Source organism: Acomys minous (genome assembly GCF_964271855.1).
Source record: "Acomys minous genome assembly, chromosome: 9".
Classification (NCBI taxonomy): domain Eukaryota; kingdom Metazoa; phylum Chordata; class Mammalia; order Rodentia; family Muridae; genus Acomys; species Acomys minous.
In genome coordinates this window covers 93,674,253-93,700,771 of record NC_140490.1, presented here as the reverse complement: position 1 = coordinate 93,700,771, position 26,519 = coordinate 93,674,253, and the positions used below count along the sequence as shown (strand labels likewise).

The window sequence follows — 26,519 nt, the reverse complement described above, 5'->3', positions numbered from 1 at the left end:
GAATTGACTCAGTAGTTTCCCATCTCGTGGCCATAGGGGATACTTTTTATATGTGCTATATAGTTATTTCCAGCTGCAACCTCATTTGTTATAACCATCTACATCGAATTGTAAGGGACTGGTATACTTAAAGCAACCAGAAAGGTGTTTTGTACACGATGGATGTAAGGTTGCTCTCACTGATGCCATTAATATATGCTCAGACCTTCCTACCCATCCCACTCTTTGTGAAAACAAAATATAACTCTAACTGTCTCTATTGTTTGGATGCCAAGGACCATGGGTCATTGACATCAGCTCGGGCAGTGTTTTTCACTCACTGGGGACATCAAGGTGTTGCTTTGGGGAGGGACCATTTGCAGAGTGGTGTTTGCCACAATCGCAATCTCTGCTTCGAAGAGCGGTATGCCTTTCATAACATGTGCACATATATATCACACATCATTTCTCACAAAATCCCCAAGACAATTTTTAAAGGCTTTACTCTGTTTAGAAATATAGACGGCAGGAAGATGTTGAGGCCACCTGTTAGATTCTTTTCTCTCACAATATCCGAAATGAAAAGCCTTCTCCTGCTGAATTCTAATGGTCAGTCATGATGGTTGTTTTCTCTTAGGAGGAAGGATGCTTGGGCCAGGTGGTGGTGGCGGTACACGGCACGCCTTCAACTCCAGCACTTGGGAAGCAGAAGCAGGCGGATCTCTGTGAGTTTAAGGCCAGCCTGGTTTACAGAGCGATTTCCGGGACAGCCAAGGCTACACAGAGAAACCCTGTCCCGAAAAAGAACAAGCTCTGCATCTGTTCAGCAGGGTAATAGAACTGATGATTGTACGCATCTTTACTGTGTCCTCAGCTTGTTCCTTAGCCAAGGCAGCTAGCTCAGAAATGACTCGTTTTTGCAGCCATTTGTTACATGTTATTTAGATGCTTTATTGTGAATATCACTTATTTTTCAAAAGAATGAGCAGAAAAGGTACAGCCATGAGATTTTTTACAACATTTTTAATGAACACTAATGATATTTATCTTTAAAATGGAAAACAAGTGCCCTTGTTTACAACCAAACTTATGAAAATAAGAATTTTCATGCGTGAAATGATAGTTAAAGAAATCAGAGGAAAATCCAGAATGGAGATTGTAGTTATCATCTGTGCTCAGTAAATCAAGCCTGCTTGTAAGTATGCACAGTTCTCTTCCCTATCCCCTCTCTTAAATAAAAAAGAAACACAGATTTTTCTGGCCTAACCAACTGCAGGTAATTATACTAAAAGTGACAAGAAAGGTAGGCTTTTGTGTACTGGTTCCTGCTGCTTCTGGGGTGGGACTATCAGAAAGGAAAAAGAGACTTCGTTTCCCCAGCAAGGTATAGATTGAGTAAGACACAAATCCATCATTAGCCTGGTAACTATCCAATAAAGCCACTATTCTTTTTCCCTCCTCCTGAGCTGCCTGCTGCATATTAAAGTGCTTGACATGGGAAGGGCACTGCCACCCACTTAGTCATTGTCACCACTGTCACTCCTCCTGGCTGTGCAGGAGGTGCAAGTGATGGAGAGGAGGTGGAGGAGGCTGGGGATCTGACACCGCGGTCCACAGGTTACTTATGAGGGAGGTTGGATCATCCCACCCTCAGGCCAGCTTCCTCTCTCCCTCTTTCACCCGTGCTTCTAAGAGCACAACCTCTGTGGCATGCTTTTCAGGAGATGTGTTGGGGGAAAGTCTCATCAGGAAGATAATAAAACCCCGGGCAGAGGCAGGCTCTTCCACAGAAATCTAAAACTCTCCACGAAGCACATTTGAGATTCATATTTCTCCAGTAACTGGCAAGAACCCCAGAAGCGTGAGGTGCACTTGGTGTTTAACAGATATTCTGGGAGACGGCAGCGTCGAACACGATGTAGCTGAGTTATAAAAAGATCGGCTGAAACATGCCTGGGGGTCTCTGGAAGGAGATATGGATTCCAACAGACCCGGGCTTGAGTTCGGGCCCAACCATGTACCACATCCCCTGCGTGTGCTGAACATGCATCTGTCTCCAGCCCTTCTGCCGTGAAATCCGGAGGAAACATCATTAGACTTCCAGTGGGATAGAAATGCTTTGTCAGTTACAGAGCTAATGACGATGCTTTGGAAAAGTAACAGGACCATATTCCTGGTCACTTCCCCTCCAGGGAGCAGTCACAGAACTGTAACCGGGTCGCAATCCCCATACCAGCTTCCCTCATCACTGAAGAAGCACTGGCTCTCACCACGTCTGCCTTGCTCCTGTTTTACAGGAAGATTGCTGGCTGGAGTTGTTGACCTGGGTACATTCTACAGCCCCACCATCAGGTCCTTGTGGCTGCCACTCAAGGATGCCACAGGGACCTCAGCAGCCTCTGCTTGCAAGTGGGTAGGGCAGACAGCAGCTCGTTGGGTACAGGGAACATGGCTACCTCACTTGACGGTGTATGGTAAACATCTTGGACATATCTTACCTCCTGAGCTCTATTTGTGGGGCAACATGGGACCAGTGGTCCACTGCATCCCTCCCCCTATTTATCTACCCTGGCAGCTTCCTGTAGCTCCTGGCTCTTTTCCTTCTTTCTATGGGAGAAGAGTAAAAATATCATCCTAGTATCCACTCCTGCATCTTCCTCCAAGCAAAGTCTGCAAAACCCTCCTTCCCACAATGTATGTGAACCTCCTCTATGAAAACAGTCCTGATCCTTCAGGGCTCACTTTTTTTTTTTTTTGAGGCAGAGTTTTACTATGTTGCCCTGGCTGGCCCAAAACTCATCAGACTAGACTAGCTTTGAACTCACAGAGATGTGCTGCCTTCTCTTTTCCTAGTGCTAGCCATTAAAGGCATGTGCCACCAGGATCAGCCCACCAAGGCTCACCTAAAAATTAAAATATATTATAAATATATTAATTAATTATAATATCTTTATTAATATTTTGAGAATTTCACACATGCAGACAGGGTTTCTCTGCGTAGCCTTGGATGTCCTGAAACTCTCTCTGTAGACCAGGCTGGCCTAGAACTCAACACAGATCCACAGGTTACTCATGATTCTGCCTTCCAAGCACTGGGATTAAAGGCATGCAACACCGCCATCCAGTGTAGCCTATATGAAGATAAATTCGTATCTTCTAGCTACCTACTTCCGGATCCACCCCCAGCCTCCAGCCCCACCCTTTGCCAACATTTTTGTCCAGTTATTTATTTATTAGCTCACTGACTCCAATTTGTGCTGCCCATATGTTTACAGGCTTGGGGATGTCCGCTGGAGCGTGGTTGACTTAACCAGGGGACACACTCCTAGAAAATCCTGACCCCTCTGTCTCCCCAAAGCTATTGCTCCCTAGCTAGGGTGGTGGTTTCATTAGCTTCTCTGTTTTCCATGCTGAGATGCTGACTGGACTGATCTTGTGTTGGTTTTGTGCAAGCAACAGCAGCCATCACAGTATAAAAGGCCCATCATCCTGTCACGTGCAGAAGGCACAGTTCCGGTCTGGTCCTCTGCAGCCTCTGGCTTTTATAATCTTCCTGAAAGGCTTACTTTAAGGTCCCTGTTAGAGTGTCCCTATGCGAGGCTGGAATATGACTCTTGGGTCTCACTAGACTGTGAGCTCTTCAAAAAAAGAGACCAGAATCTACTCACAACTCCTCCCCAGCATTTAGCACAGAGCCTTACATAAGGCAGGGAGGTGGAAGATGGCACCTGTACGGAATGGATCAGGACCCCAACTCCCACCCACCGACTGCCTTATAGCAAAGAAAGGCCATTCCATAACATAAGCGAGATAAGCACCTGACTTCTCTTTTTCTGATCCTCTTCCCCACTCCTCCATCCGCACGTGAGAAGGGCCAAGGAAAGAATAAAATCTACCGCAAATTGAATTCCCTTTTTTGTTTTCATTTCTCTTTGGACCCTTAAAAATAACTTTACAATTTGCTCTTTTCCTGGTGCTTTCAACCTGAAATACTCAGCAACATGCTTATAGATAAAAGAATTTGATAATTAAAAGACTGATGGGGTTACCAGGAAAGCTTGACAACTATTCTATCCTTTCCAGAAATGCCCCAAGTCAAATGGACTGAACAGATCTGTTTTCTTCTTAGCTCTCTATAACATACCTAGGAATTGAGAGCCTAGGGACGGTCTCACTCAGTATTACTGACAACTGTGTAAGACCCAGAGGATGCAGTCTGCTGGGCAGGGTTTTTAGAGTGTTGTGGCTGATGCTATCAATTGCCCAGTGCAAAATCCATTCCATACTCCCCTCCCCTGCCTGCTCATCCCTGCAGATGTTGTGGAAGGTGCAGACACATCCCCCACGTCTCCTTGAAGTTAGACAGTGGTTGAGGTATGGTCAAAGAGGTGTGAGTTCCTGGAAGGCCTGACGAAAAGGTTTGTATTTCTTGTGGCTGTTGCCTTCCCCCTTCCTCTACCTCTGACTGCTGCAGCTGCCCAAGGCACCTTATAATCACAAGGCATGAGGCCCAAAGATGAGGTACCATCATGCAACGGAGAGTGCAGCAAAGACAGAAAGGCCTGGGTTTGAAGGTAGCTTAGTGACAGAGTGCTTGCCTGGCACATGTGAAGCCTACTAAGAAATGTCTACTTCCTCTTTTAATATTTAAATTATTATTACTATTATTATTATTATTATTATTATTATTATTATTATTATTATTGTGTGTGCGTGCACTTGTGCATGCGTGCACATGTTACACTGTGTATGTACAAATTAGAAGATGATTTTTGGGAGAGTGGGTTCTCTATTTCCACCATGGTGGCAGGGCTTTTGAAACCACAAACTCCACCTCCGGTGACACACCTCTTCCATCAACGCCACACTGCGCTTAATCCTTTCCAAACTGTTCCGCCAAGTGGGGACCAAGCATTTAAACATAGGAGCTTCTGGGGGCCATCCTAATTCAAGCCGTCCCAGGCCATGCTTGGAGTTTGCAAAGAGGCAGAGAACATACAGCCCAGAATCGGCAAGAACAGGTCAGGAGGAGGTGGACGAGGCAGCCAGGGCTGATGGGAAGCAAGCCGCTGGTGTCTGAGCCTTTGCAGGGTTTCCAGGGTTTTTTGTTCCGGTCTCAAAGCGACTATGGTTCCACTGGCTAAGCTGCTCAGGGCGCATCTCGACACGCACAGCCTGTCAGCTCAGACGGAAGCTCCCCGATTCTTTCAGCTCCAGCGAATCTCTGTGTCAACTTCCTCTGTGTATTCCAGTCATGCAGGCCTGCACCTCCCTCTCCACAGGGGGTCTGATAGTTCCACTACGTGCACAGTGATTTTTAAAGGCGGGAGATCTATAAGGGGCTACAGCAGCATCAGTCGGCGATTGCCAACGGCTGGCAGCTACCATGACTGCAAAAGTCAGGTATCGGAAATGACTTCATTTATGATGCCACATCCTCACAGAAGCTGAGGTCTCTCTTGGTGCATGCATACAATAGCACCTTAACCTACAGAAACACAGAACGGGTGGCTTTTCTTTTTCTAGAAGAAGGACAGCATTGACTCAAGGTGTGAACCCTGACCTATTGGATGTGACACCTGAGGCGAAAGATTAAGATGTACATGAAGTGACCCGGTCATTTTTTCCCTCTCATGATGCTTTGCTTCCTCAGAATTTTATTGACCGTGAAGCACACGCTTTCTTTTAAGAAACGACACTGCATCATATCAGCGCAGTGCTTATGTAGCTTGTGCACACATACTCCATGTTCAGGCCAGGTGTGGACCTTGCTCATAATCCCTACACTTGTGAGGCAGGAGCAGGAGACTAAGGAGTTGAAGGTCATGCTCATCTACACAGGAAGTTCGAAGCCAGTCTAGGCTACGTGAGACCCTAACTCAAAGAAAAACCATCCCTTGTCCCAAGAGAACAAACCAACCACAAAACAACCGGGACCCCACGAGGCTCAGCTGACACTTGAGAAGAATCATCTTTAAAGACATTGCTATTACATACGTGTTCTCTTAGAGCAGTGGCCCTGTGCTTTCCTATGACGAGATCTACAGTAACACACACACATGTAATGCTCTGTTACTACAGTGCAGGAAAAAGGACATGATGTAGATTCCAAAGACCTCAGCAAAAGCAGAAAAGAAAAAAAAAAAAAAACAACAGCAAAGATCTATAAATGAGAGAAGCAGCAAAGGCTTCTGGGATGAGATGAGCTTACCATGGACAGCCATCAAAGCTTAGTGGGCCCGGTTATTTGTCTTTTTCAGGGCAATGTAAAGTAACAGTGCAACTTAGATAAGATGTAGTTCGGACTCCTTGAAGCCTAGTGAAACCGAGCGCAGTTTCTGTCTTTAGATGACTAAGGTTATGCCAACACTAGATCCTGTTTATTCCATTACATTCAAAGCGTCCCTCAGTCCTTTTACTTGTCGCCTGGGACTTGATTGCATGGAAACTCAATACCCATCCATTCTCTCAAGCCTGTGCCAGATTGAGCTAATCATCCCAAGGCATTGAATGGTTACTGAACTGTATGCCACCAAACACGTCTAACTATGTTCCTTACTGTAGAATACAGGCAGCATATTGTCAAGTAAATGGTTTTAAGGTTAAAAGAAAAATATCATGCATGCATACGCTCTCTCTCTCTTGTGTGTGTGTGTGTGTGTGTGTGTGTGTGTGTGTGTGTGTGTGTGTGGTGTGTATATAAAATCAAGGCACACATGTGAGAATTAGAGGCTAGCTTAGCTGGTCAGTCCTCTCCTTCCTTACTGTGGTACCTGGGAATTGAACTCAGGTCATCAGGCTTGCAGACAGGTGCCTTTAATCTCTTGAGCCATCTTGCTAGCCCTAAATGGTCTTAGCACTAAATAAAATCACTTTTTCCAGGGCGATAATTTTAAACTCAGTTTAAGGAAGTCCTTATGTTTTAACATTTTGATTTTGAAAATCAGAAGTAGTGACCCTGAGGTTTTCTTCTTCTTCTTTTTTTTTTTTTCCTGTACCGTTTTTTTCTCAGATCCATGTGAGAGAATTGTTTTGGGAAGCGAGCCAGCTGGAAGAGGATGAAATAATTCACACTCCTGCTGTGGACAAGTTGTCAATCACTGTGTGTGAGGCCCAGCCTTGTTTTTTCTTCAGGGTGAACAGTCATTCTCTTCTGTCTGCTCAGGATATGGTTCTAATGATGGCGTCAAGGGGCTGTACGAATAGCAGGTCAATAGCTAAGGAAGAGCTGCCCAGTGTGTGGTGGAGGAGAAAGGGCAGCCTCTGTGCTCTGAGCCCCAGGCTGGCTGCTGTAATACCTGGTTGTAAAAAAACAAAGAGCTTCTGTATGGGAGACGGCCTCCTGCAAGTTGCAGGGCACTGAAATTGGTTTTGGCCTCACAGCGGCTTTTTTCCAGCCTAGGACCACAGTGACTGTTCGTAGCATCATTGTTTCCAGTGCAGAGAGGCGATGAATGATGGTCCAGACCTACACGCATTTGCTTCTGTCCATTTCTGCTGGAAACATTTGGTAGGTCTCTCAACTTACCACATCCCAGGGCAGCTCCTGATTCCAATCCTCCTGCTTTCCAGCTCAATTTCAGGGAATAGCTAAAGGTACATCAACAAGTACTCAAGTCCTTTCATTTCTCTTATAGCGAATTTCTAGTTCAGCGAGCCTGCTTTCATTGTAAAGCCTGGATCAATTACTCTCATCTCTTCCCACAAATGCCTTAGGACTGGCTCTGTCTGTCACCTTGCCCATCCTCGGCATCTGTTCAGTCCATAGCAGCCACACCCAGCACTCACAGATAAAGCAAGCCAAGAATCTCAGCCACTTGAAATCCCTCTGGTGCTCATGGCCCTGCCTGGCACACAGCTCAGTCCCTGCATCCTTCCAGCCCTGGTCCTTGGCTATCTCTCTGTCACCTCTCACCGTGAGCCTACCCTCTGGCTCATCCTCTTCCCTCCTCCTGATGAAACACCTAACTTGCATCGTTCTCTCAGCTCACATTTTGTTTTAGCGGTGTGCCCAACGATGTCATCTCCTTAACGAATAATGTATGATCATGTCTCTTAAGAGCTAATCTCTTCGTTAGAGATTATAACATTATAAAATATAACATGCTTTATGTTTTTTTAAATATGATGTTATGTTATCTGTTGACTTCTGACTATCTTTCTCTTTAGAACACTACTTCAATTTCTGTTTGCTTGTTTGTTTGTTTGTTTTTGGTCAGTTCTAGGGATTGAACCCAGGGCCTCACAGATGCTAGGCCAGCACTCTGCCAAGGAGCTATATGCTGAGCCTCTCTTTTAAAAAGTTTTTTTAAGGCTTTCTCTATCTCTCTGCCTTTGTATGTGTGTGTGTGTGTGTGTGTGTGTGTGTGTGTGTGTGTGTGTGTGTGTATACAGGGGCAATAGGATAAAAAGATCAGAAGACAGTGCCCAAGGGTCAACGCTCTCCTTCCTTCCACCATGCGACTCAGGTCACCAGACTTGGCAGCGAGTCTTTTGCCCACTTAGCCATCTCACTAGACCCCTCCTCCCTTTTTACTGTTTATATTAGGACAGTGTCTCACTCTGTTGACTGGCTTTGAACTTGTGATCTTCTTGTCTCAGTCTCCCAAGCAGCTAGGGTACAGGTGTGCACCACCCAGATTGGCTGTGTTGGTTTGATTTGGTTCCCACGGGCATCTTTAGGGCCTAGAATGGTGCCGAACAAAGCAGGAGTGAAATAAACATCTTCATTCTGGCCTGCACCTTTATAGTCCATATTCCCAGACACACACTTTCTGAGTCCGTAAAGGCCCTCGCAAGTATGTCTGGTCTGCTTTTCAATGTTAAGAATTTTATCCAACATTCCAGATACCCTGGTGACAGCAGTACCTGGAGGTGGCATGGGTATGTTAAGTCAGGTAAGCAGCTGCTACTCCTATGCCCTCTGCTGCCAAATGGGTGGTTTGTCCCTGACAAACTCGCTTCCCTTGGCTCCTTCTGTTTCCTCCTTTTCCATTCGTCCCCTGGCAGCAGATAACTCGGGGACTACATGGGAAACCATGTATCTAGGGATGATCTGTTCATGGGACTGTGGGAGAAAGGAGACTACTTGGAGTCTGCTTATTTGCTTTGAGCATTTCCACTTAACCTGACCGTTCAGGCTTCCAAGACCCTCAGCATTTGTATGTCAAAATATGGTCTCCATTTAGTTCAAGTTAAGAAGTTTATATTTAGTGTTTGCTCTCTCTGTCTTCTCTTACAACACACACACACACACATACACACACACATACACATACACACACACACACACAGACACTTGCAGGCATACTTGTGGATATTTATATCAGTGTACCTCATTAGTCTCATCTGCATTCGCCTTGAGCAACTTGTGTCACCTACAGGCCACCTGAGCTATTTGTGCATGGCAGCCACCCTAGTTAGCACTGCTCACAGGTTTCTCTGTAATGCTCATGGGGTTGACCCTGCTGTTCTGTCCTGTGGTTCAAGACCAGCCTGGTGCATCTCCTTTCATGACTCAAGATTTTCCCGGATGTATGCCACCAGGGATGCCCCTAAACTTTTCTCCTCAAAGTGTAACCATGCCTCTCCTTTGGCAAAGTGAGGGGTACAACAGAGCACTTTCTCTCAGGGATGAGGAGACTTGAAATATGGTGCGGAATGAGGAGTTGTTGGAATGTGTCTCTCATAAGCACATCCCTAGGCAAGTTAGAAAATATTTGTTGGCACTTCTAGTGTGCTGGGCATTATTGTGGGAACTGGGGGAAAAGAACGGAATGGAATACATACACATTCTGACCTCAGTGGAGCTGCCAATGGTTAGCAATGGTAATTACCTTCAGTGGCCAAAACCCAAGCCAAACCACACCAATCCAAGCCACACCACACCACACCAAACCAAAGCAAACCACACACAACAAACCACACCACACCACACCAAAACAAACCACACCACACCAAAACAAACCACACCACAACAAACCACACCACACCACAACAAATTAAACCACAACAAACCACACCACAACAAATTAAACCACACCATAGCAAACCAAACCAAATGAAACTACACCAAACCACACCAAACCAAGGCACAGACAGGTTTGAAATTCTAACGTCTGACTCCAGAACCCAGCCTCCTCAATACTTCGGGGATTCTTTTGGAGATGGGGTTACGCATAAACCAAGAGTATAGATTTTAGGAAGAAAACCACACATTCACTCTGGGAACAGGACATTGCAGGTGGAGCGGTGGGTGGAGTCTAGGGACAAGCTCTCCAGTGAAGGGGAATATGCAGAGAGGAGGTGTTAAGGCTCTTCTTGCTCTTCTCAGAGAGTTCCCTGAACATGCCTAGAAGATTCAGTTATCCCAGAGAACGCAATTCCACTGAGGACACCTTGGCTGCAGATGGTATGACTACCCACAATCTCAAAAGCCCTTTGTCGTATGTCCATCAAAACTGTTGTGGTGGACCAATTGGCATAGATGCTCCATCCTACCCATTTTCTATGTGAATTTGTGGCTTCTCCTGTGAAGAGACAGGCCACACCCTTTCCTCCCATGCTAACTCTGGGTTTAAGAAATAGTTTCCTTTGGCCAGTTGTTATTGGATGAGCTATGAATAGAGGCTCTGTGAAGAGCATACCCAGGGCTGGAGACATGGCTCAGTGGGTGAGAGCACATACCTCTCTTGCAGAAGACTCCAGTTGGATGCACCTGTGTCTGACATCTCTGGCTTGCACACACCTGCACTTATGTGCACATATCCCCACACAGATACACATACAATTATATACACACAGACACACACACACACACACACACACACACACACACACACACACGCATGCACACACGCATGCACACACCTTAAAAGCAGCCCAGTGCACACCCATTTTTTTTGGTTGTTTTGGTTTTTGTTTCTCATATGTTGTAAGGATATGCCTGAGGCAGCATGCTAGAGGAAAGGACACAGAAGTTAATCTTGTTGGCTGAGATCATCCAATAGCCCCGGACTTTCCAATCCCCGTAGACCACAGCCAGCTAGCTGCAAGTGTGTGTGTGTGTGTGTGTCAGATGAAATCAGGAGAAATTTCCATTCCAGTCTGGCCCAAACTGCTGACCCCACAGGCATATGAGCCAAAGAAATGCCCACTGCTTTAGGATACATATCTTTGTACAACTTGTGCATGTTGCCATATGGAAATGGCAGCTCCCAGTGCTTCTGTGGATCCTGGGAACTGCACCTGCACCCTTGCTTAGCTCTTTTCCCCCCCCCCCCACAGGATCTCTCTGTGTCTAGGCTGTCCTGGACTCACTTTGTAGAACAGGCTGGCCTCGAACTTACAGCGATTCTCCTGCCTCTGCCTCCTGGAGTGCTGGGACTAAAGGCGTGTGGCATCACGTCTAGCTGCTTAGCAGCCTTTAAACAAAAATCATGAACGCAAGGCACCGTGGAAAACTTTTTACTGGGTTATTTTCTTCAAACCTGTAGACAATATTATTAGGAATATAGAAAAGGTTATTATCCAAATTTCAGGGGCTAGGAAACGGATGATTCAAGGTTAAGTGACTCTGCCCCACCCCTACCCCCAAGCAAGAATCCCTCCCACTTTGGTGAAGCTGGGATCCAAAGCCTGGAAGAAATCTTTGTGAATCTGTGATTCTTATCCATAGTTTCTAATTATTTCTCCTCCTTATTCACACGTTCAGACATTTGTAAACAGGTAGAGAGCATGCTTGTAGGTGACAGATGCATATTAAAGACAGCACTGTCACTCAGATTAATCTAATCAGTGGGCTGCAACATACAGGGGTTTTTCCATTTTTTTAAAAAAGCAATTGTAGTCACGTGGCATTTGAATTTTTGTCTTCAGATGCATACAAAAACAAGGCTCTAATGAATGACAAAGAGTCAGAAAGAGGGAGTGGTTATAAAACCGGCACAGAATAATTTCAGTTCTGCGGTTTTCCGCATTTAAGAACTTGGTTTTTCATTTAGTAACCTGCCCTGTACTTTAGGGATGCTGCCACCAGGTGGCGGGAGAGCGCCAGACATAAAGTCTGTACAGTAAGACTGCACGTCTTTCTGATGTTCAAGCTAACAGCTCTTTGCCTGAGATCAAAAAAGCATTTGAGACCACACTTTGCAGCTTAACATAATACATTTAAAAAGCCCCAAATATCTTAAATTAAACTCTTGGCAACCCTTACACATCCTTAAAACACATATGAATGCTAAGCTACAGAATCACTGACCTCATTATTCTTCTTTTGTGGCTTCTACTTATTCCAGTAATGGCTTTATAGAAACCCTGTGCCCCTACCTTGATGGCAGTGTTAACCTTCCCCATTTTCTCTGACTCGTTACTTACTGTCACTGGCATGGTAGCCGGCATTATAGGTTTCAAAATTCTTAACAGTTTTTCTTGGGGAAAGGAATTTTCTGGCTTTTCTTGTCCTTCTAGCCTAATAGTTGACTGTCTCTTAAAATAGAACTGAAAGGATTTCTACAGCAGACCGACATGCAGCCATAGTTACCTGCACTTATATGTATTTGCATGTGAGGAGGACTTTTTCTTTTATTTCCTACACTCCGCAGTGTTTCCTTAGGTGTTCCTCTCTCAAATCTCCTGGGAGCAGAGGCAGTTTGTCACAATTTACCAGCAACGCAGCTGAATATCTTTAGTTACAAGTTCTGTTCTAAATGTCTTTAAAAAAAAAGATTTTTTTCAGAAACAGAAATTTACCTGCCATCTTAGGGGTGTGTGTGTGTGTGTGTGTGTGTGTGTGTGTGTGTGAGAGAGAGAGAGAGAGGGAGAGAGAGAGAGAGCGAGAGAGCGCCACAGAGAGCCACAGAGAGACAGAGAGAGACAGAGACACAAGGAGAGAGACACAGAGACACAGAGAGACACAGAGAGAGATACACAGAGAGAGATACACAGAGAGAGACAGGGAGGTGGGGGAGAACCTCTCACTGGCTTTATTACAATGGTTTATATTATGTGATGAAAAAAAGTACAGTTTCAATGAAAAAGGACCACCTCGCTGCTTTGAAAAGTAGAGGCTTCCCACCACTATGGGTCATCAGGCTTAAAATTTGGGACCAATTCTAGACAGGCTTGGATTTATTAGACTCATGATGACTTGTGGCTGAATGAATCCTTAGCCCCCGAGTTGTTGAACTGTTCTACCCCATTTCAAGAACAAAAAGGTCAGGTGAGTCCAGGTCAACGCTGAGGGTCAAAGGTGATCACGCACACAGTTGGGGGTAAAGGTACCAGCAATTTTGTACCTAAGAGTCAACATCGAATAAAAGAGGGTCGGGTGGGGGATGTTCAGATGCTGGAGTTGAGGATGAGAGAAGACAGAGACCTGATTCCTGGAGACCGGAGTTCACACATCAAATGGGGCTACCTGCGCTGCTCCCTGGTGAGTTGTGGGTGGAAGAAGCAAACACAATGGGCTGTGAAAGTGTGCCCCGAGGGACCAGCTTCTGGCCTAACTCCGGGGAAAGTGATCTGGGGAAGTCGGTGAGAAAAGGCAAAAGAAAAATAAAACCAGAGAGAAGAGATGGGTGACAGAGAGCTGTCGTTTGAGCCCTGCAGGAAGGCTGCGAAGCATCGGGGCCAGATATTATTGTCCTCTATTTATACGCCAGAAACTGAGTCCTAGAGAGAGGAAGTGACTTACGGCCACATGCCGAGTGGTGGATATAGGCTTCAAAGCAAAGTGACCTGATTCCAAAATAAAGATGAAAGAAAACAGGGCGCATTTGAAACCCGACTGCACGGCGTGTCTTACTCGCTATAAACAGTAAGTACAATTTCCACTTAACGGAAGTTTAGCCTCTGAGGGGTCAAACTGAAACAGCATTAGCCACCATCAAAAGCTTCTGTGGAATGCCTAATATTACTTTTGTCCCTTTGAATATTGATGGCAATTTACCGTCCTTTTGATACATGAGATTGTAATTATGAAAGCTGACTCTATTAACAGACTTCTAAGTTAGGCATATCCTTAGAGCTGGAGGCGGCCAATGGTGAGTTTTATTACTCCCCCCCCCCCCCCCCTTTTTGCCTCTGTACCTGATATAGTCATGGCTGGAAATAGCTGTATGACAGAGTTGCTGACTCAGCTCCTTCGCTCACTCAGCTTTTCCACCCCAAGTATGTCAGCTTAGCAAGCGTCCACGCTTACTGCTGCTTCTGATCGGGCCATCCCCCTGGTTAAAATCCTTCTAATGGTGCCCCCACTGATTTACAGAGGCTGTACGGAAGAGTCGCTTGGGTCGCTTTCAAGCACTCGACGCCCAGGTGTATCATATGAGACCCGGATGCAGCTGTTTGGATGTGGGACCAAAGGGGCCTAAAGGGATATGAAGGATCTTGGGATGCGGATTTTGCTCGAGGCGGGGTCACAGAGGTCACACTGACCTTTCTGCTTGAAACTAGCCACAGTCCAGACACATCTGCCCAACGCACTGGTTTTCCTGCTTCTAGATACAAGACAACAAGGACGGTGAGGTGCCTGGGACCACAGAACCAAATGAAGGCTTGGGCGGGTCCCTCACAGGCGGGAGGAAGGGGCCTCAGTAGGAGCTGGTGTGTCTTGTGAGATGAGAGGAGGGTCCAGGGACGCCAGCATGGTTAGAATTTGCTGGGGAGAGGGGAGAGAGAACTGAGAAGCTCATTTTTATTTTATTTTTTAAAAAGAACTTACTGAGGCCACACAATGAAGCACCTGAAAGGATTGGTGACTCTTGACTTTTAGCGCCCAAATCAGGCTGGTAATAGTTTCCGTACAATTCAGGCTGGGAAGCTCTGGATTTCGAAGACACGGTTCACGTTCTCAGCATCTTTCCCCAGCAGTGGGATGTATTAGCGACAGAGCACTCAGTATTCCAGTCTTTTCTAACAAAGCTTAAACACAAGGTAAGGAACAGCCAACCCCCCCCCCCCGGCTCCCCCCGCCCCCCCCCCCCCCGCGACTTCTGTTCTAGACCGACTCTGAAGCATACTAATGGGGATACAAAATCACCCATCCCCCCACAGGGTAAAATGCGTATTGTCTGTGTGCAAATAAGATTTACCAAGCATGTAAAGGCCAGCAAGGAGAAAACCACTGTGCCATAATCAACCCTGAGCCGGTGCAGATGTTAGAAACGTAAGGACATTAAAAAGGGTTATTGGGGCTGGAGAGATGGCTCAGTGGTCAAGAGTCCTGTCTGCTCTTCCAAAGGTCCTGAGTTCAATTCCCAGCAACTACATGGTGGCTCACAACCACCTATACTGAGATCTGGTGCCCCTTCTGGCGTGCAAGCTCACATGCAGGCAGAACACTGTATAATAAATAAATCTCTAAAAAAAAAGGGTTATTGTAACTGTGTTCCCACATGTTCAACAGGTTAAGAAAAAGGACTGGATATGTTAAACAGAGACTCGAGAAATGTGGAAAGACTCAAGTCTGAACTCTGGAGTCTCAGCAATGAAAATACAATGGATAATAAGAGCAATTAGTTACAAGACGAAAAGAGTAGTGGACTCAAACACACAGCAGTAGAAACTATCCAGCTAAGTCAAAGGGATAGGGCAGGGGGAGAAGCCCAAAAACTATTTTTAAGAAACAATGACCAAAAAGATTTCTGAAGTTCATTAAAACCATAAGACTCATATCTAAGAAGATCAAAAAACTTAATACACAAGAAATATGAATAAAATTTCCTTAGTATATAAATCACAACCAAAAAGAAATAATGCAGAAAGAGCCCAAATGTGCTGGCATCTTTAATGTAGTTACCCTGGAAAAGTATCTTTCATAAATGAAGGCAAAAGAAAAAAAATTGTTCCAGAGGTATAGAAGCTCACAGAGTCGCTGCCAGCAGCCTCGCATAACTGAAATTAGAGGAAGTCTGTAGGTAGAAAGATAGAAGTAAGATCTGCACAGCGCAATGGAGGACAGGGACGCTCCCAGGGTGTGGGACTGACACAGCTTTATATGCAAGCTACCACTCTCTGAGACACCCTGTGCTTGGCTTCATGCTCAGTGGTCGCCACCGTCACGTTCCTGAGAATTTCAAACAAGGGGCTTTATACCCACGGCATTTAAAACAACCAAGGCCTATTACCAAAGAGCGGGGTGCAAAATCAGCAAACTTCCCTTAAAAATCTTCTAACCACATCGTCATGGGGGTTAGGCTATCTCGGAGTTTCCTCAGAAAGGTAGACATTAAACCATTCACACTGAGGAAACCTGGGAAAACAGCCCAGCGGTCCCACACGAATGCAAGCACCGTTCCAGAAGGAGTTAGGCCAGAAACAAATGACGGGCTAATGAATTTGCTGATCCAAAATATAATTCCAAGTGCTATCCATGGGAAACGAGAAATAGCTTTTGCAGAGTACATAGGGGTATTGCTGTCTTAGCTACTTTATTAACTTCTACCCAGAGGTATTAAAAACCAACACTGTATTAGATGTTTTTAAAAGCAATTCTGTATTATGAGCAGGGATTTAAGAATGCACTGAAACCTGATTCCCCCCCCCCCATTCAACAGGAACCTTTGTCATTATTGGTATTTCAGGGTACATGAGGCTGGGCTAGAATGATTTCCTTGGTCAATAACCAGTAAAGTCAAAGGGAAGAAATTAATCACAGGTTCTACAGTGAAATTCACCAGTGAAAGAATTGAACCATGTTCAGAGTTAGTTGCATGTACCCAAGTCCCCTTAGTAGACACACAGGGGTAAAATAAAGTAACATTGTATTAAAAAAAATAACTTTAGTACCTTTTTATTTTCCAGAAAATGAATACCAAGTTATTTACATGTGCCTTAGCTTTTTATTTTTAATTTCATAATTAATCTATGCGCATCTCATGGAGAAAATATATTCCCTTTGATCTAAAACGTCCTCCACGCAGACCTGATGAGGCTGTCAGGAACAGTTAGTCCAACTGGCTAATACCATATGCCAAGCCTGAGTAACCTCTGAAAGAGGAAAAAAAAAATAATGGATCTTCGAACTGCTAACTAGACATTAATTCCCTTAACAAGCCTTTGGAGGGACAAGAACTCAAATGCTAGCATCCGCAGAGGGAACAATTTGCCCGGCAGTCTCTGCTCACGTGTCCACATTTTAATGCTAAAATGTCAATAGAAAGGTAGGGCTGTGATGCTATCACCAACACTGGCCAAGACAGGAGCAAACCAGTCAACACCAGCATCTGAATGTGAAACTCAGACTAGGAGCTAAAAGGATCAATTTTCAGACTATATTTCATGCTCTAATTTAAGACAGGTCTGGGACCACAAAACCTCTAGCGCTTCCTGCTTTAAACAAATTTCTCCGTGCTAATGCTAAGGTTCCCAATCTTCCATCCCCTCTCAACATTTTGGGTAGCTCTGTGTCCAAACCTTTTATTCGTTCATTCAAATACACTCAATTAAAACAACAAAAACAAAAACAAAATCAATCAATCAAAACAATACACTACCATGAAAAGGTCTTCAGGGGCTTTCCAAATGTTATAGTTTCAAATATACATTTTGTAATGTTCAAGTCGAGAACTTGGACATTTCTCATTTCCTCCAAGAAATAGGTCCCACGGCTTATTACACTCACGAGAGTAGTAGCAAGCGTATCACCATACACACTGGGTGTTTCCATTGGTACTACCTGATGGTGCTTGTGTTATCTACAGCCAGACCAACAGCTAGTCTGCCTGTCCTTTCCTCTCTTCCCTCTCTTGGCACCTCTGATGGCTGGAGTTGGGATCTGCTTTCTTGTCTTCACTTTGCAAGGAGAAATGGCCACTAGGGCAGCAGTCTGGCTCCCGTTAGGTCAGCCACTCACTTCAGTGATCCCAGATGGGGACCGTCCAGTCCATAGCAATCAAGGATGGGGACCCTCAGCTAGCTACAGTGATCTGGGATGGGAAGCAGCTGGTCACCATGGTGATCAAGAATAGGAGTCAGCCACTCTACACTGACCCATGATAGGAGTTCCCAATGGCCTTTGCGTTAAACCAGCATTCTGGAGCGTTCTATCAGCGGGGAGACAACAAATAGCACTCAATACTATACTAGTTGAGCCGTATGTTGCCTAAGGGCCCACCCCATACCTCTCTTGTTAGTTTACATAAACAAAGGCCTTGACTTGGTCTTCTCCTTTTTGATGGCTTCAAAGACTCTTTGAATTCGAGATAACTCAAAAGTTTTGCATGCCAAAAGGCACATGTTGACCTTCTTGCATTGAAACAAAACAGAAGGGCCCCCTCGGTCATGGACCTAGGGGTGGGGAACAGGATGAAAGCAGGGTTAGGGAGGAATGAGAGGATACAAGTGATGGGATAACAATTGAGATGTAACCTGAATAAACTAAATAAAAAATATTAAAAAAAACAAAACAAAGCAAAACAAAAACAAAAACAAAACAAAAACAAAAAACAAAAACAGAAACAATCAAACAAACAAACCTAATAACCCCCAAGTCCCTTAAACGAAATGCCCAGCTCTAAGAACTACAAAGTTTTGTTTCCTAATTCTATTTTTTAAGGCTCAGTTGTTGTTACTTGGTCTTCAGTAAGCGTGTCTATCAAGCTAAATGACTTGCAAAGCCTTTCCATTTGGAAAGTGAGCTTCCCAAATAGCCGCCATGGAAATTTAAATCCAGTGCGTTTACTTTAAGGAAAATATAGCGGGGTTGAGAGTGGACACGCAGGTCAGAGGAGTTTGGCATCGAGGTCTTGACCACAGAGACCAGGTTTTCAAACTCTGAAGAAACATCTCTAACTTGAGCTTCCTCTCCACATCTCCAAGTCAGACCATCATTTAGTAAAGTGCAGCTAAAGGGGAGAAACCATAAGAGAAGCACCGGCAGACAGGCATTCCTTTTTCCTGTCTGAATCCAAAGGTGTCTGTGGTTGTTCTCCAAGGGGGGCCTTCCAGCATCACTAATGTCACTGTCACCCAACAAGACAGTTGCTATATAGCCCTCCCTGAGTCCTCGCTGTTCACTGGTAAGTACTGCTTATGCCAGCCACGGCTGGCGTGCTTACCTCATACCTGCTCTCTGGTAGGGAACTGTCTTCTGAGGGTATGACATAGGATTCATTTTCAAGTTATCCCGCTAGGTGGAGATTCATTTCAGCTTGGAAACTGGTTTGGTTAATCTATGGGAAGTGACTTTGTTAACAATCGCCTAAGAGCCACTGTGAGACACGAGGGTCAAGTCTCACAGAGAACTGAAGTCTGTGCCTGGCAGCAGCAAAGCCCAAGGTGGCTTCAGTTCGTTCCTTTGCCACACAGACTAAGAACAACGCTGCCCAGAGCTTCAGGCAGGGGCCTCTCTTCTAGTAATGATAGCTTTTGTGAGGGGATAAAAAGTGAAGAATTGAAGCCAAGATTCCATCAACTTCATGTGATTTTTTTTTTTTGACTCAAGAATAATTTCTCTAAGATGCTCTAGGAAAGATATTATTTTTAAAGACACATTTTTTTAAAAAAGCAGAGAATAATTAGCTAATAGTAATAATGCTTATTAGAATAATTAATGGCATGGAATATGTAGAAACTAGACTCTTGGACAGAAAGCAACATTTAAAAAGCGTAAGAGAGCTAAGCAGAATCTGTAATGGTTGTCAGGGTTATTTCACTTTACAAATGCCTCCCCTCCCTTCACCCAATCATTAGAATATAAAGCTAACCAACCTTCTAAAATGATTTATCAGTATCTTTTTAAAGAAAGAAACATTTATAATACCAAAACATAGCCGTGCACAATCGTTTTCTATAACTTTTGAAAAATTTTATTCCTTCACTTACTTGCATTTGAAAAAAAAATTAAGAGTTAACCAGGAAGTGAGGAAGAATCAGAATTACTTATAAAGATTGAGTTGATCTCTTTGGGCTTGAATATATGGCAACATATGTTGGCCAGCGTTTATAGAAAATTTATGCCAAGAGTATGAATAAAACAGAGACAACATACAATTGGACGCCAACTCCACAAGATAACATTTTGATGATTACAGCAACCTGTTCAGCAAGAGCAGACGCGGCCCCTTCAAGCGTGGGGTTTGAATTGTAATTAGGAAATAAAGATAAAGAAACATGACAGAGTGCTAAAAGGAATGTGTTTATGAGACGAAACGGCGACGGTTCTGGCTTTTAATAGTGAACAGGGGCAAAGATCAGAGCGGGAGCTTATTTTGTCATCGTGTCCATTTCCTAAACTGACAAGGCTTCCTAAAATGGAAAACCCAGAACTTCTTGGAAGTTTTTTTTTTTATATATATATACAATTAAAAAAAGGAACCAAGGGTCCTTTCCTCTCGTTATGTCTTACTCCACCATCTCAAAACATCAAAAGGCAATGCCCTCAGAGCTAACGTGTGCGCACGGACACACACACACACACACACACACACACACACACACACACACACACACACTCATGGAGTTCATCTGCAGATCCTTATTAGATGTCCCAACAGTTACAAAGAAAGGAAAAGAATTCTCCATCTGCCATAAAACGCACTTTTCAACAGCTGAACAGTTGAGATGTCAGAAAGAGGCCCAACTTACGTTAATAAGCTCAACCTCCCAGATTTTTTTCAGCAGGTCCATCGATGTGTAGCCATTGATGAGAAAGGCTTTGGTGTAGTCACCCAGCTCAATGGAATCCAACCACTCAGCTACAGAGGTGGGATGGTAGCCGTCGTGCCCAATGGGCCTCATCTGCAATGGAGAGCATCACATTAGTGGTCATTTAGCCCAGTCCCAACAACAAAAGCATCTTGCCACTTGCATGTTAATCTGATGGGAACATCAGATATTTCTGGATAGAGAAGTAAAGAGAAAAAAAAAAATAAAACACGCTTTAGGAACAAGTCTAAATCCTTAGTAATTTTTCACGCTGCGTTAGTTTTCAAAAAATACACCCAGAAATTTCCAATTTAGCTGCTAAATTAGCTCGGTGGCTGAGATGATGAAATAATGTCAAACTCCTGTTTGAGATTTTTTAGTGGCATTCTGTTGGAATGGAGCTCCAAGTGATGTCAGTTGAGTCACCAGAGTTCGGCGGGGGAAGGCGAGAGGGACTGCATTTCCAAACATATGCACAACATCAGAGTGTGTGAAAATACTGTATGACTTAAGCATTTCAAAGGGATTCATGCTTATGCAAGACATGTATTGTAGGTGGTGCGCACACACGCCGGAGAAACACACTGCTGTGGCAAGCCAGTTAAAAAGGGGCCTTGAGTGTTTTCAGACCATGTGGTCTGCCTCAGCTATGTTAGACATGAGTAGGGAACTTGCTGGCAGACAGGCTTCTATTTTTTTTGTCTGCTATATACAGATTTTTTTTTTTAATGCTTCAGGGGAACAAAGAAGTGTGACAGCAACATAATGTTTCTGAGTTTAAATTGGAACACGAAAATAATTTAAGCAGGAAGAACTTCTGGGTTGAAAAACTTATATAGATTCTCCTCCTAAGCCCTTTATTATTTTTATTATTACTTTTTAAAATTTGAAATCTGAGTTGAATTCATGGTTCTTGTATTTGACACGACTCACTTCTGAAACTTACGCTGCCTGCATGCCGGTGCAGGGTGTGGTACTGGGGTTCCTCAGGAGAGCCTACTACCCTCATCAGCTGACGTCAACCTTCAGAGAAATGCCTGCTGGGAGCAACTAACTGGCAAAGACGCAGAATGGGCTTTCCTCTTCCATCCATCAAGTTTAAGGAGATTAAATGTTAATGGAAATCTATGTGATTCTGGTTTGTTAGAAGAGAAAGGCTTTATCTCGGCACCCAGGATTCAGATTTTTTTAATCTCAGCATCAGGAGCTTTCTGTCGCTATGCAGAGACCTCAGTTGAGATTCTTCTTGGGTTTTCATTTTAAAGTTATCTCCCCCCCCCCATTTCCCTCCATCCTGCCGTTCACTCTTCAATCTAATGTACCCGCCCAGGTTGAAATACACATGATTTCAGTCAGAGTGCAATTCATTATTTGGCACCACCGGCATCTCAGTTGCGTTAGATGTTTGTATTTGGCTTTTCTATTGACTGACCCCCCTCTAGCATTTCACCACATGCCTGCGCCTGGGGCACTCACTCAGTATTTATTATGTGGTGATGATAAATGATGAGTCAGAGTTTGCAAAATGAAGCTTTAGTGGCGTGTACAAATAACTGCGTGCTCTGTAGAAACCTGGAGGCTCGGTCCCCAAGTGGAGGATCGGGTGTATTGAGTACTTTCCTGTTTGGTAGATTACAAACTACAGGGGCAGGGTGCATGCTCTATGGCTTGTTAACAAGTGGTTGAGGTTGAACTCATCTGAACACTTACCCCAGACATAGGAGACTTCTCTTAGGGAATAAGTGGAGGAAAGACACAGAAGGGAAGGCAGAGGGAAACTGGAGTTGAAATGAACAGCCTAGCAGAGACATCCTGTTGGTAAGTCCACCCAAGAAGCTGGCCAACCCAACCCTGACTACTACCAACAGGTTTAAGGATCCCTGATATAAGAGTCACTCGTTCTTTCCCAGAGGTTGCCCCCGCACCTCCAAGCACTCACGCACAATTTATTGGAAAGGTCAATCTATGGGCACCTGTCACACTCAGGTGACTTGATGGTCATTGTCAGGTGAGGAATCAGGGACACTTTCCAGACAGCAGCAAAGTAAGACCAAATGGAGAAAGGTATCTCTAATACTTTTCGGTCTGTTCCAATATCAAATAATTAATTGGGCATCTGCATCAGAAAAGAGAGGCCGGATCAATTTCTTGGAAGAAAACGTGTGTGTGTGTGTGTGTGTGTGTGTGTGTGTGTGTGTGTGTGTGTGATGGAGGTTCTAAAAGGAACCGGAACTGAATTTTCAGTATTTTATGTATCGAGAATATTATTGGACAATTCTAAATTCACACTAAGCAGCAGCAGAAAGAGTCAGCTGAACTTGATTGACGGCTACGGTAGCTGGGAGACACATCACACTAAAATCTCACAGAATATAGTAGACTGCTCAGTGATCTGGGTCCTCCTAAAGAGGCAAGAACAGAAGGAATTCTGGTGGGGTGACAGATGGGCTGGGCAGAACGCAAAGGGGAAGGTATCCCGGAAATGGGTATGTGCGCACATGCAGGACACCACCGACACATTTGCTTATTCAACAAGTACCTGGCACTTATTCTGAGGGATGCTGTGCAAAGACCAAAGAACAAATCAGCTGGAACTCCTCCCTCACGGTAACTGTAAGTCTAAACTAACATGTGAACAGATGACCGATACATTATGAAGGCTCTACATACCTGAAGAGAGAAAGCCTGCGGAGCTAAATGAAGTCGCCAAGTACCCTTGACACATCTTTAACGATATGCAGAGTGGCTGCTGTGCTGCGCGGTCACTCCTTCCAAAGAGGCTGTCCCATCTGTTCCTTTATTTCTGCTTCTACTGTTCCTACGCGGCTTAGTTCCTCATCACCACTTATACAAACGAACACAAAACGAATCCTTCCGCTTGGCCTCCCACCTTTGGTCCAGCTTATACTCAGTAATACCTTAGCCAGGCTCCTAGGTCTACCCTTGGACCAGAACACATAGTGATTTCTTTTTGAGAAAAGTCTCGACGTCCTATTTGAGCATTCAAAGCCAACCGCAATTAACCCAGTCTCTCACTACCCTGCTATATACGCTAGATACGACAGGACATGCGCATGCCAACGGTCATTGAGTTGTCAGCCATGAACTGCGTGCACAAGGCACTCTGATACTCAGCTTATATGATTTTCTATGCCTGCAATGCATAGTCTTATTTCTAGACTTATTTTTTCAAGGGCTTAAATCTTCATGAATTATAAAACACATGCTTAAAATTAAACTTTTAGGCTACTGCACATCTCATAGCCATCATCAGCGTAAGCAAAATAGCCTATTTATAGCTGTAGGCTGAGAACCTGGCTCTATATCAGTGTCTCCCAGCTAGTGAGAGTTCACTCCTTTGCCCAAGTAGAAGCTTAGGAAAGAGTCATCATCACTCATTAAAGCATCACTCACTAAATTGACACAAGCGTCTGACTGGGTTTCCAAGATGGGCCTCAACTCAGTCTCTTGTCTTCCAAAAAGGACTTTAGAACCCGTTAGTCCCAGAAATGCCACTGATTTGTTGGTCTGTCTTTGGCAAGTTACACAGCTGTTTGAGCCTCACATGCCGCTTTTCTAGAATAAAGTACAGTAGTACCGACCCTCCCCCCCCCAAGTATTGTGATATCTTGTGAGATGGTGTGTAAATTGCCTAGCGTGATGGTTTAGATTCATAGCTATCTGATGACGCACAGCTCTCCTCTGGCTCCACTGCTTTAAATGGTACCCACGTGGTTTGAAATTGCATATGTTTTTGCCACTGGCTGGTAACTTGCAACTTCAAATTAAAGCTCTCGGGTCGTCTTTCCTCACTTTCTCTCCCCGCACCTGGTACTCTTTCATCTTGCTGTAGACGGGGTTTTACTTCCACTAACATCTTAGCTTCTCCACTTGTCAGCTCACAGCTCCGTTTTCAGACATTTGTCTAACAAGGTAACCCAAGGACACAGAACTATTGCTCCGAGTCTTCTGCTCTCCTTCGGTATCAGAATTACGCTCTCTGTGCCCGGTGCCACGGGAGCCACACTGAGTCTCACTGTGGCTGGAGGTACCTTCCCAGCTCCGCTGATGCTGGCCTGGGTGGTTAGAAGCCTCTGTTTCCCCTGTCCCTACTCAATCTTCCTGTGCTATCTGTCTACACATTTATCCTTACATTATTCCTGCAAGACTAAATATCTGCTGAGCACTTGCATAACTGCTGGTACTAGGAGACAAACTAAGACTCACAAAGTTAAATTTAACCCACGGCTTGGAATTAAGTTTGGAGCCCAGGAAAGTCTATTCAGTGTTAGGTAAGTACAGCTGACCTGTAGACTCACGAGTTAGAAAAACAGGCATTTTTTTTTGTGTTGTTATCATTGTCAACTACTGATTTTCTTTTTATATACAGGGGGAGGGGGAACTGAATAGAGTTACTACTTACTTGAAAGCCTATGGTGTTTATAAATTCTACCTTTGGAATCTAACTCAGACCCTTTAACTCATGAATCCATTGGCAACTGAGGTTGAGGAAGATGAAGGAAGCTGAGCAAAGCCAGCATCATCCTTCGTCCTGTCTCATTGCACTTCATCTTTACCCAATCGTGAATTAAGTCAGTCTTTATTACACATGCTTAGTGCACGTTTGACTATTGGGCGTGGTCCTCTGTGTAGCCAACACCCCCTCCCCCCCTGCTCCTGTTGTTTTCTTTAGCAGGAACCCTGTTTCCACCTGCTTGCCCAGGACTTCTCAAATGCTACCTTACTTTCAGGTAAGCGCGAATAGTCTATCATCTTCACTGGATTCCCTGCCCTTGGTGAAGAAATAAAGTCTTAGGGTCTTTTGTCATCTCTATGGCCTCCATCAGAACTCCTCGCACACGGCAGACATTTGTTAAATGGTTTTTTGGATTATTTAATTACACATGGAATAAACATGACAAGATCATTTGTGGGAGATCTACATGTTATACTCCAGGCCATAAAAATTTAAAGGTTTCTTTTTATGACCTAACAACTGCTAACATTTTAAACTTCCATGTATCCAGAACCAATTCCAGATAGCAGGCTGTACTATAAAATACAATTTAGTTAATAATTCCATCTTCTTGATTCTACCAGCTGTGGGTTCCTGGGCAAAGCCATCTTGCCATCTGTAGTGTTGCTATCTACAGAGTGAAGGGCTTGGACCAATGGCCTCTAAGCTCTTCTTTACGGAAGCCCCCCAAAATGTTCTAATTCCGTGATTTGTAAATTAATTGTAAGTTAGTGTCTGATTGGCTCACCCAGTTTAAAAAGAAAAACAAATAAGCCCAAATTACAAGACTACAAAAAGGAGGGGAAGGGAAGAAGGACACACAGACTACGGGTCAGATAGCATCCATGCTTCTTTCCTGGCTTTTTGGCAACACCCTCAGGTAGTAGCGGAACTGCTGTTCAAATTAGCAACGATTAAGCTCTTTTTCTAGCAGGAACATCTGGCGAGACCAAGTTAGGAAGCGACAGCCCCAGGGCTGCCAGGCCAGCAGTCCTGTGGAGCATGCGCAGGAGTCGGGCACAGTCTGGGACGCGAGAAGCCGTGTAGTGGGCGGACAGCAGGCATTCCTAACAGTGGTTCACAGCGAGGCAGTTGGGTTTGAGTCGAGAATTCCAAAGTCTGGGGGAAACCTTAGCTGGGACCAAAAATGGAAACAGCAGCCAAACTTTAGTCTTCACTAGATTCAGAGAGGCTAAAGCATTTGCTACATGCCTTCCTGGTTGCCGTGTTCTGCCTGGAGGTCCTTCGAAAGTCCCTGGGAGTATGCCTAGTCTCAGGCTGTACTGTACCCATCAGAGAGACAAGTTGAGGATGCGGACTACAGGAAAGGGCTCCGTGTACTTCCGACCTTCAAGGGAGTCGGCTGCGGAACATCCCT

General features: G+C 44.6%; 1 protein-coding gene across 19 annotated transcripts in view; it reads right to left on the bottom strand.

Moving 5' to 3' along the window:
• Window positions 1–26,519, bottom strand: part of ANKS1B (ankyrin repeat and sterile alpha motif domain containing 1B) — a 999,563-nt gene that overhangs the window by 275,346 nt on the left and 697,698 nt on the right. For all 19 annotated transcript variants that reach the window (XM_084796582.1, XM_084796560.1, XM_084796578.1 and 16 more), the window contains one exon: window positions 20,566–20,718. In XM_084796582.1, the coding sequence (XP_084652708.1) occupies window positions 20,566–20,718 (153 nt within the window). The remainder of the gene's footprint in view (window positions 1–20,565; window positions 20,719–26,519) is intronic.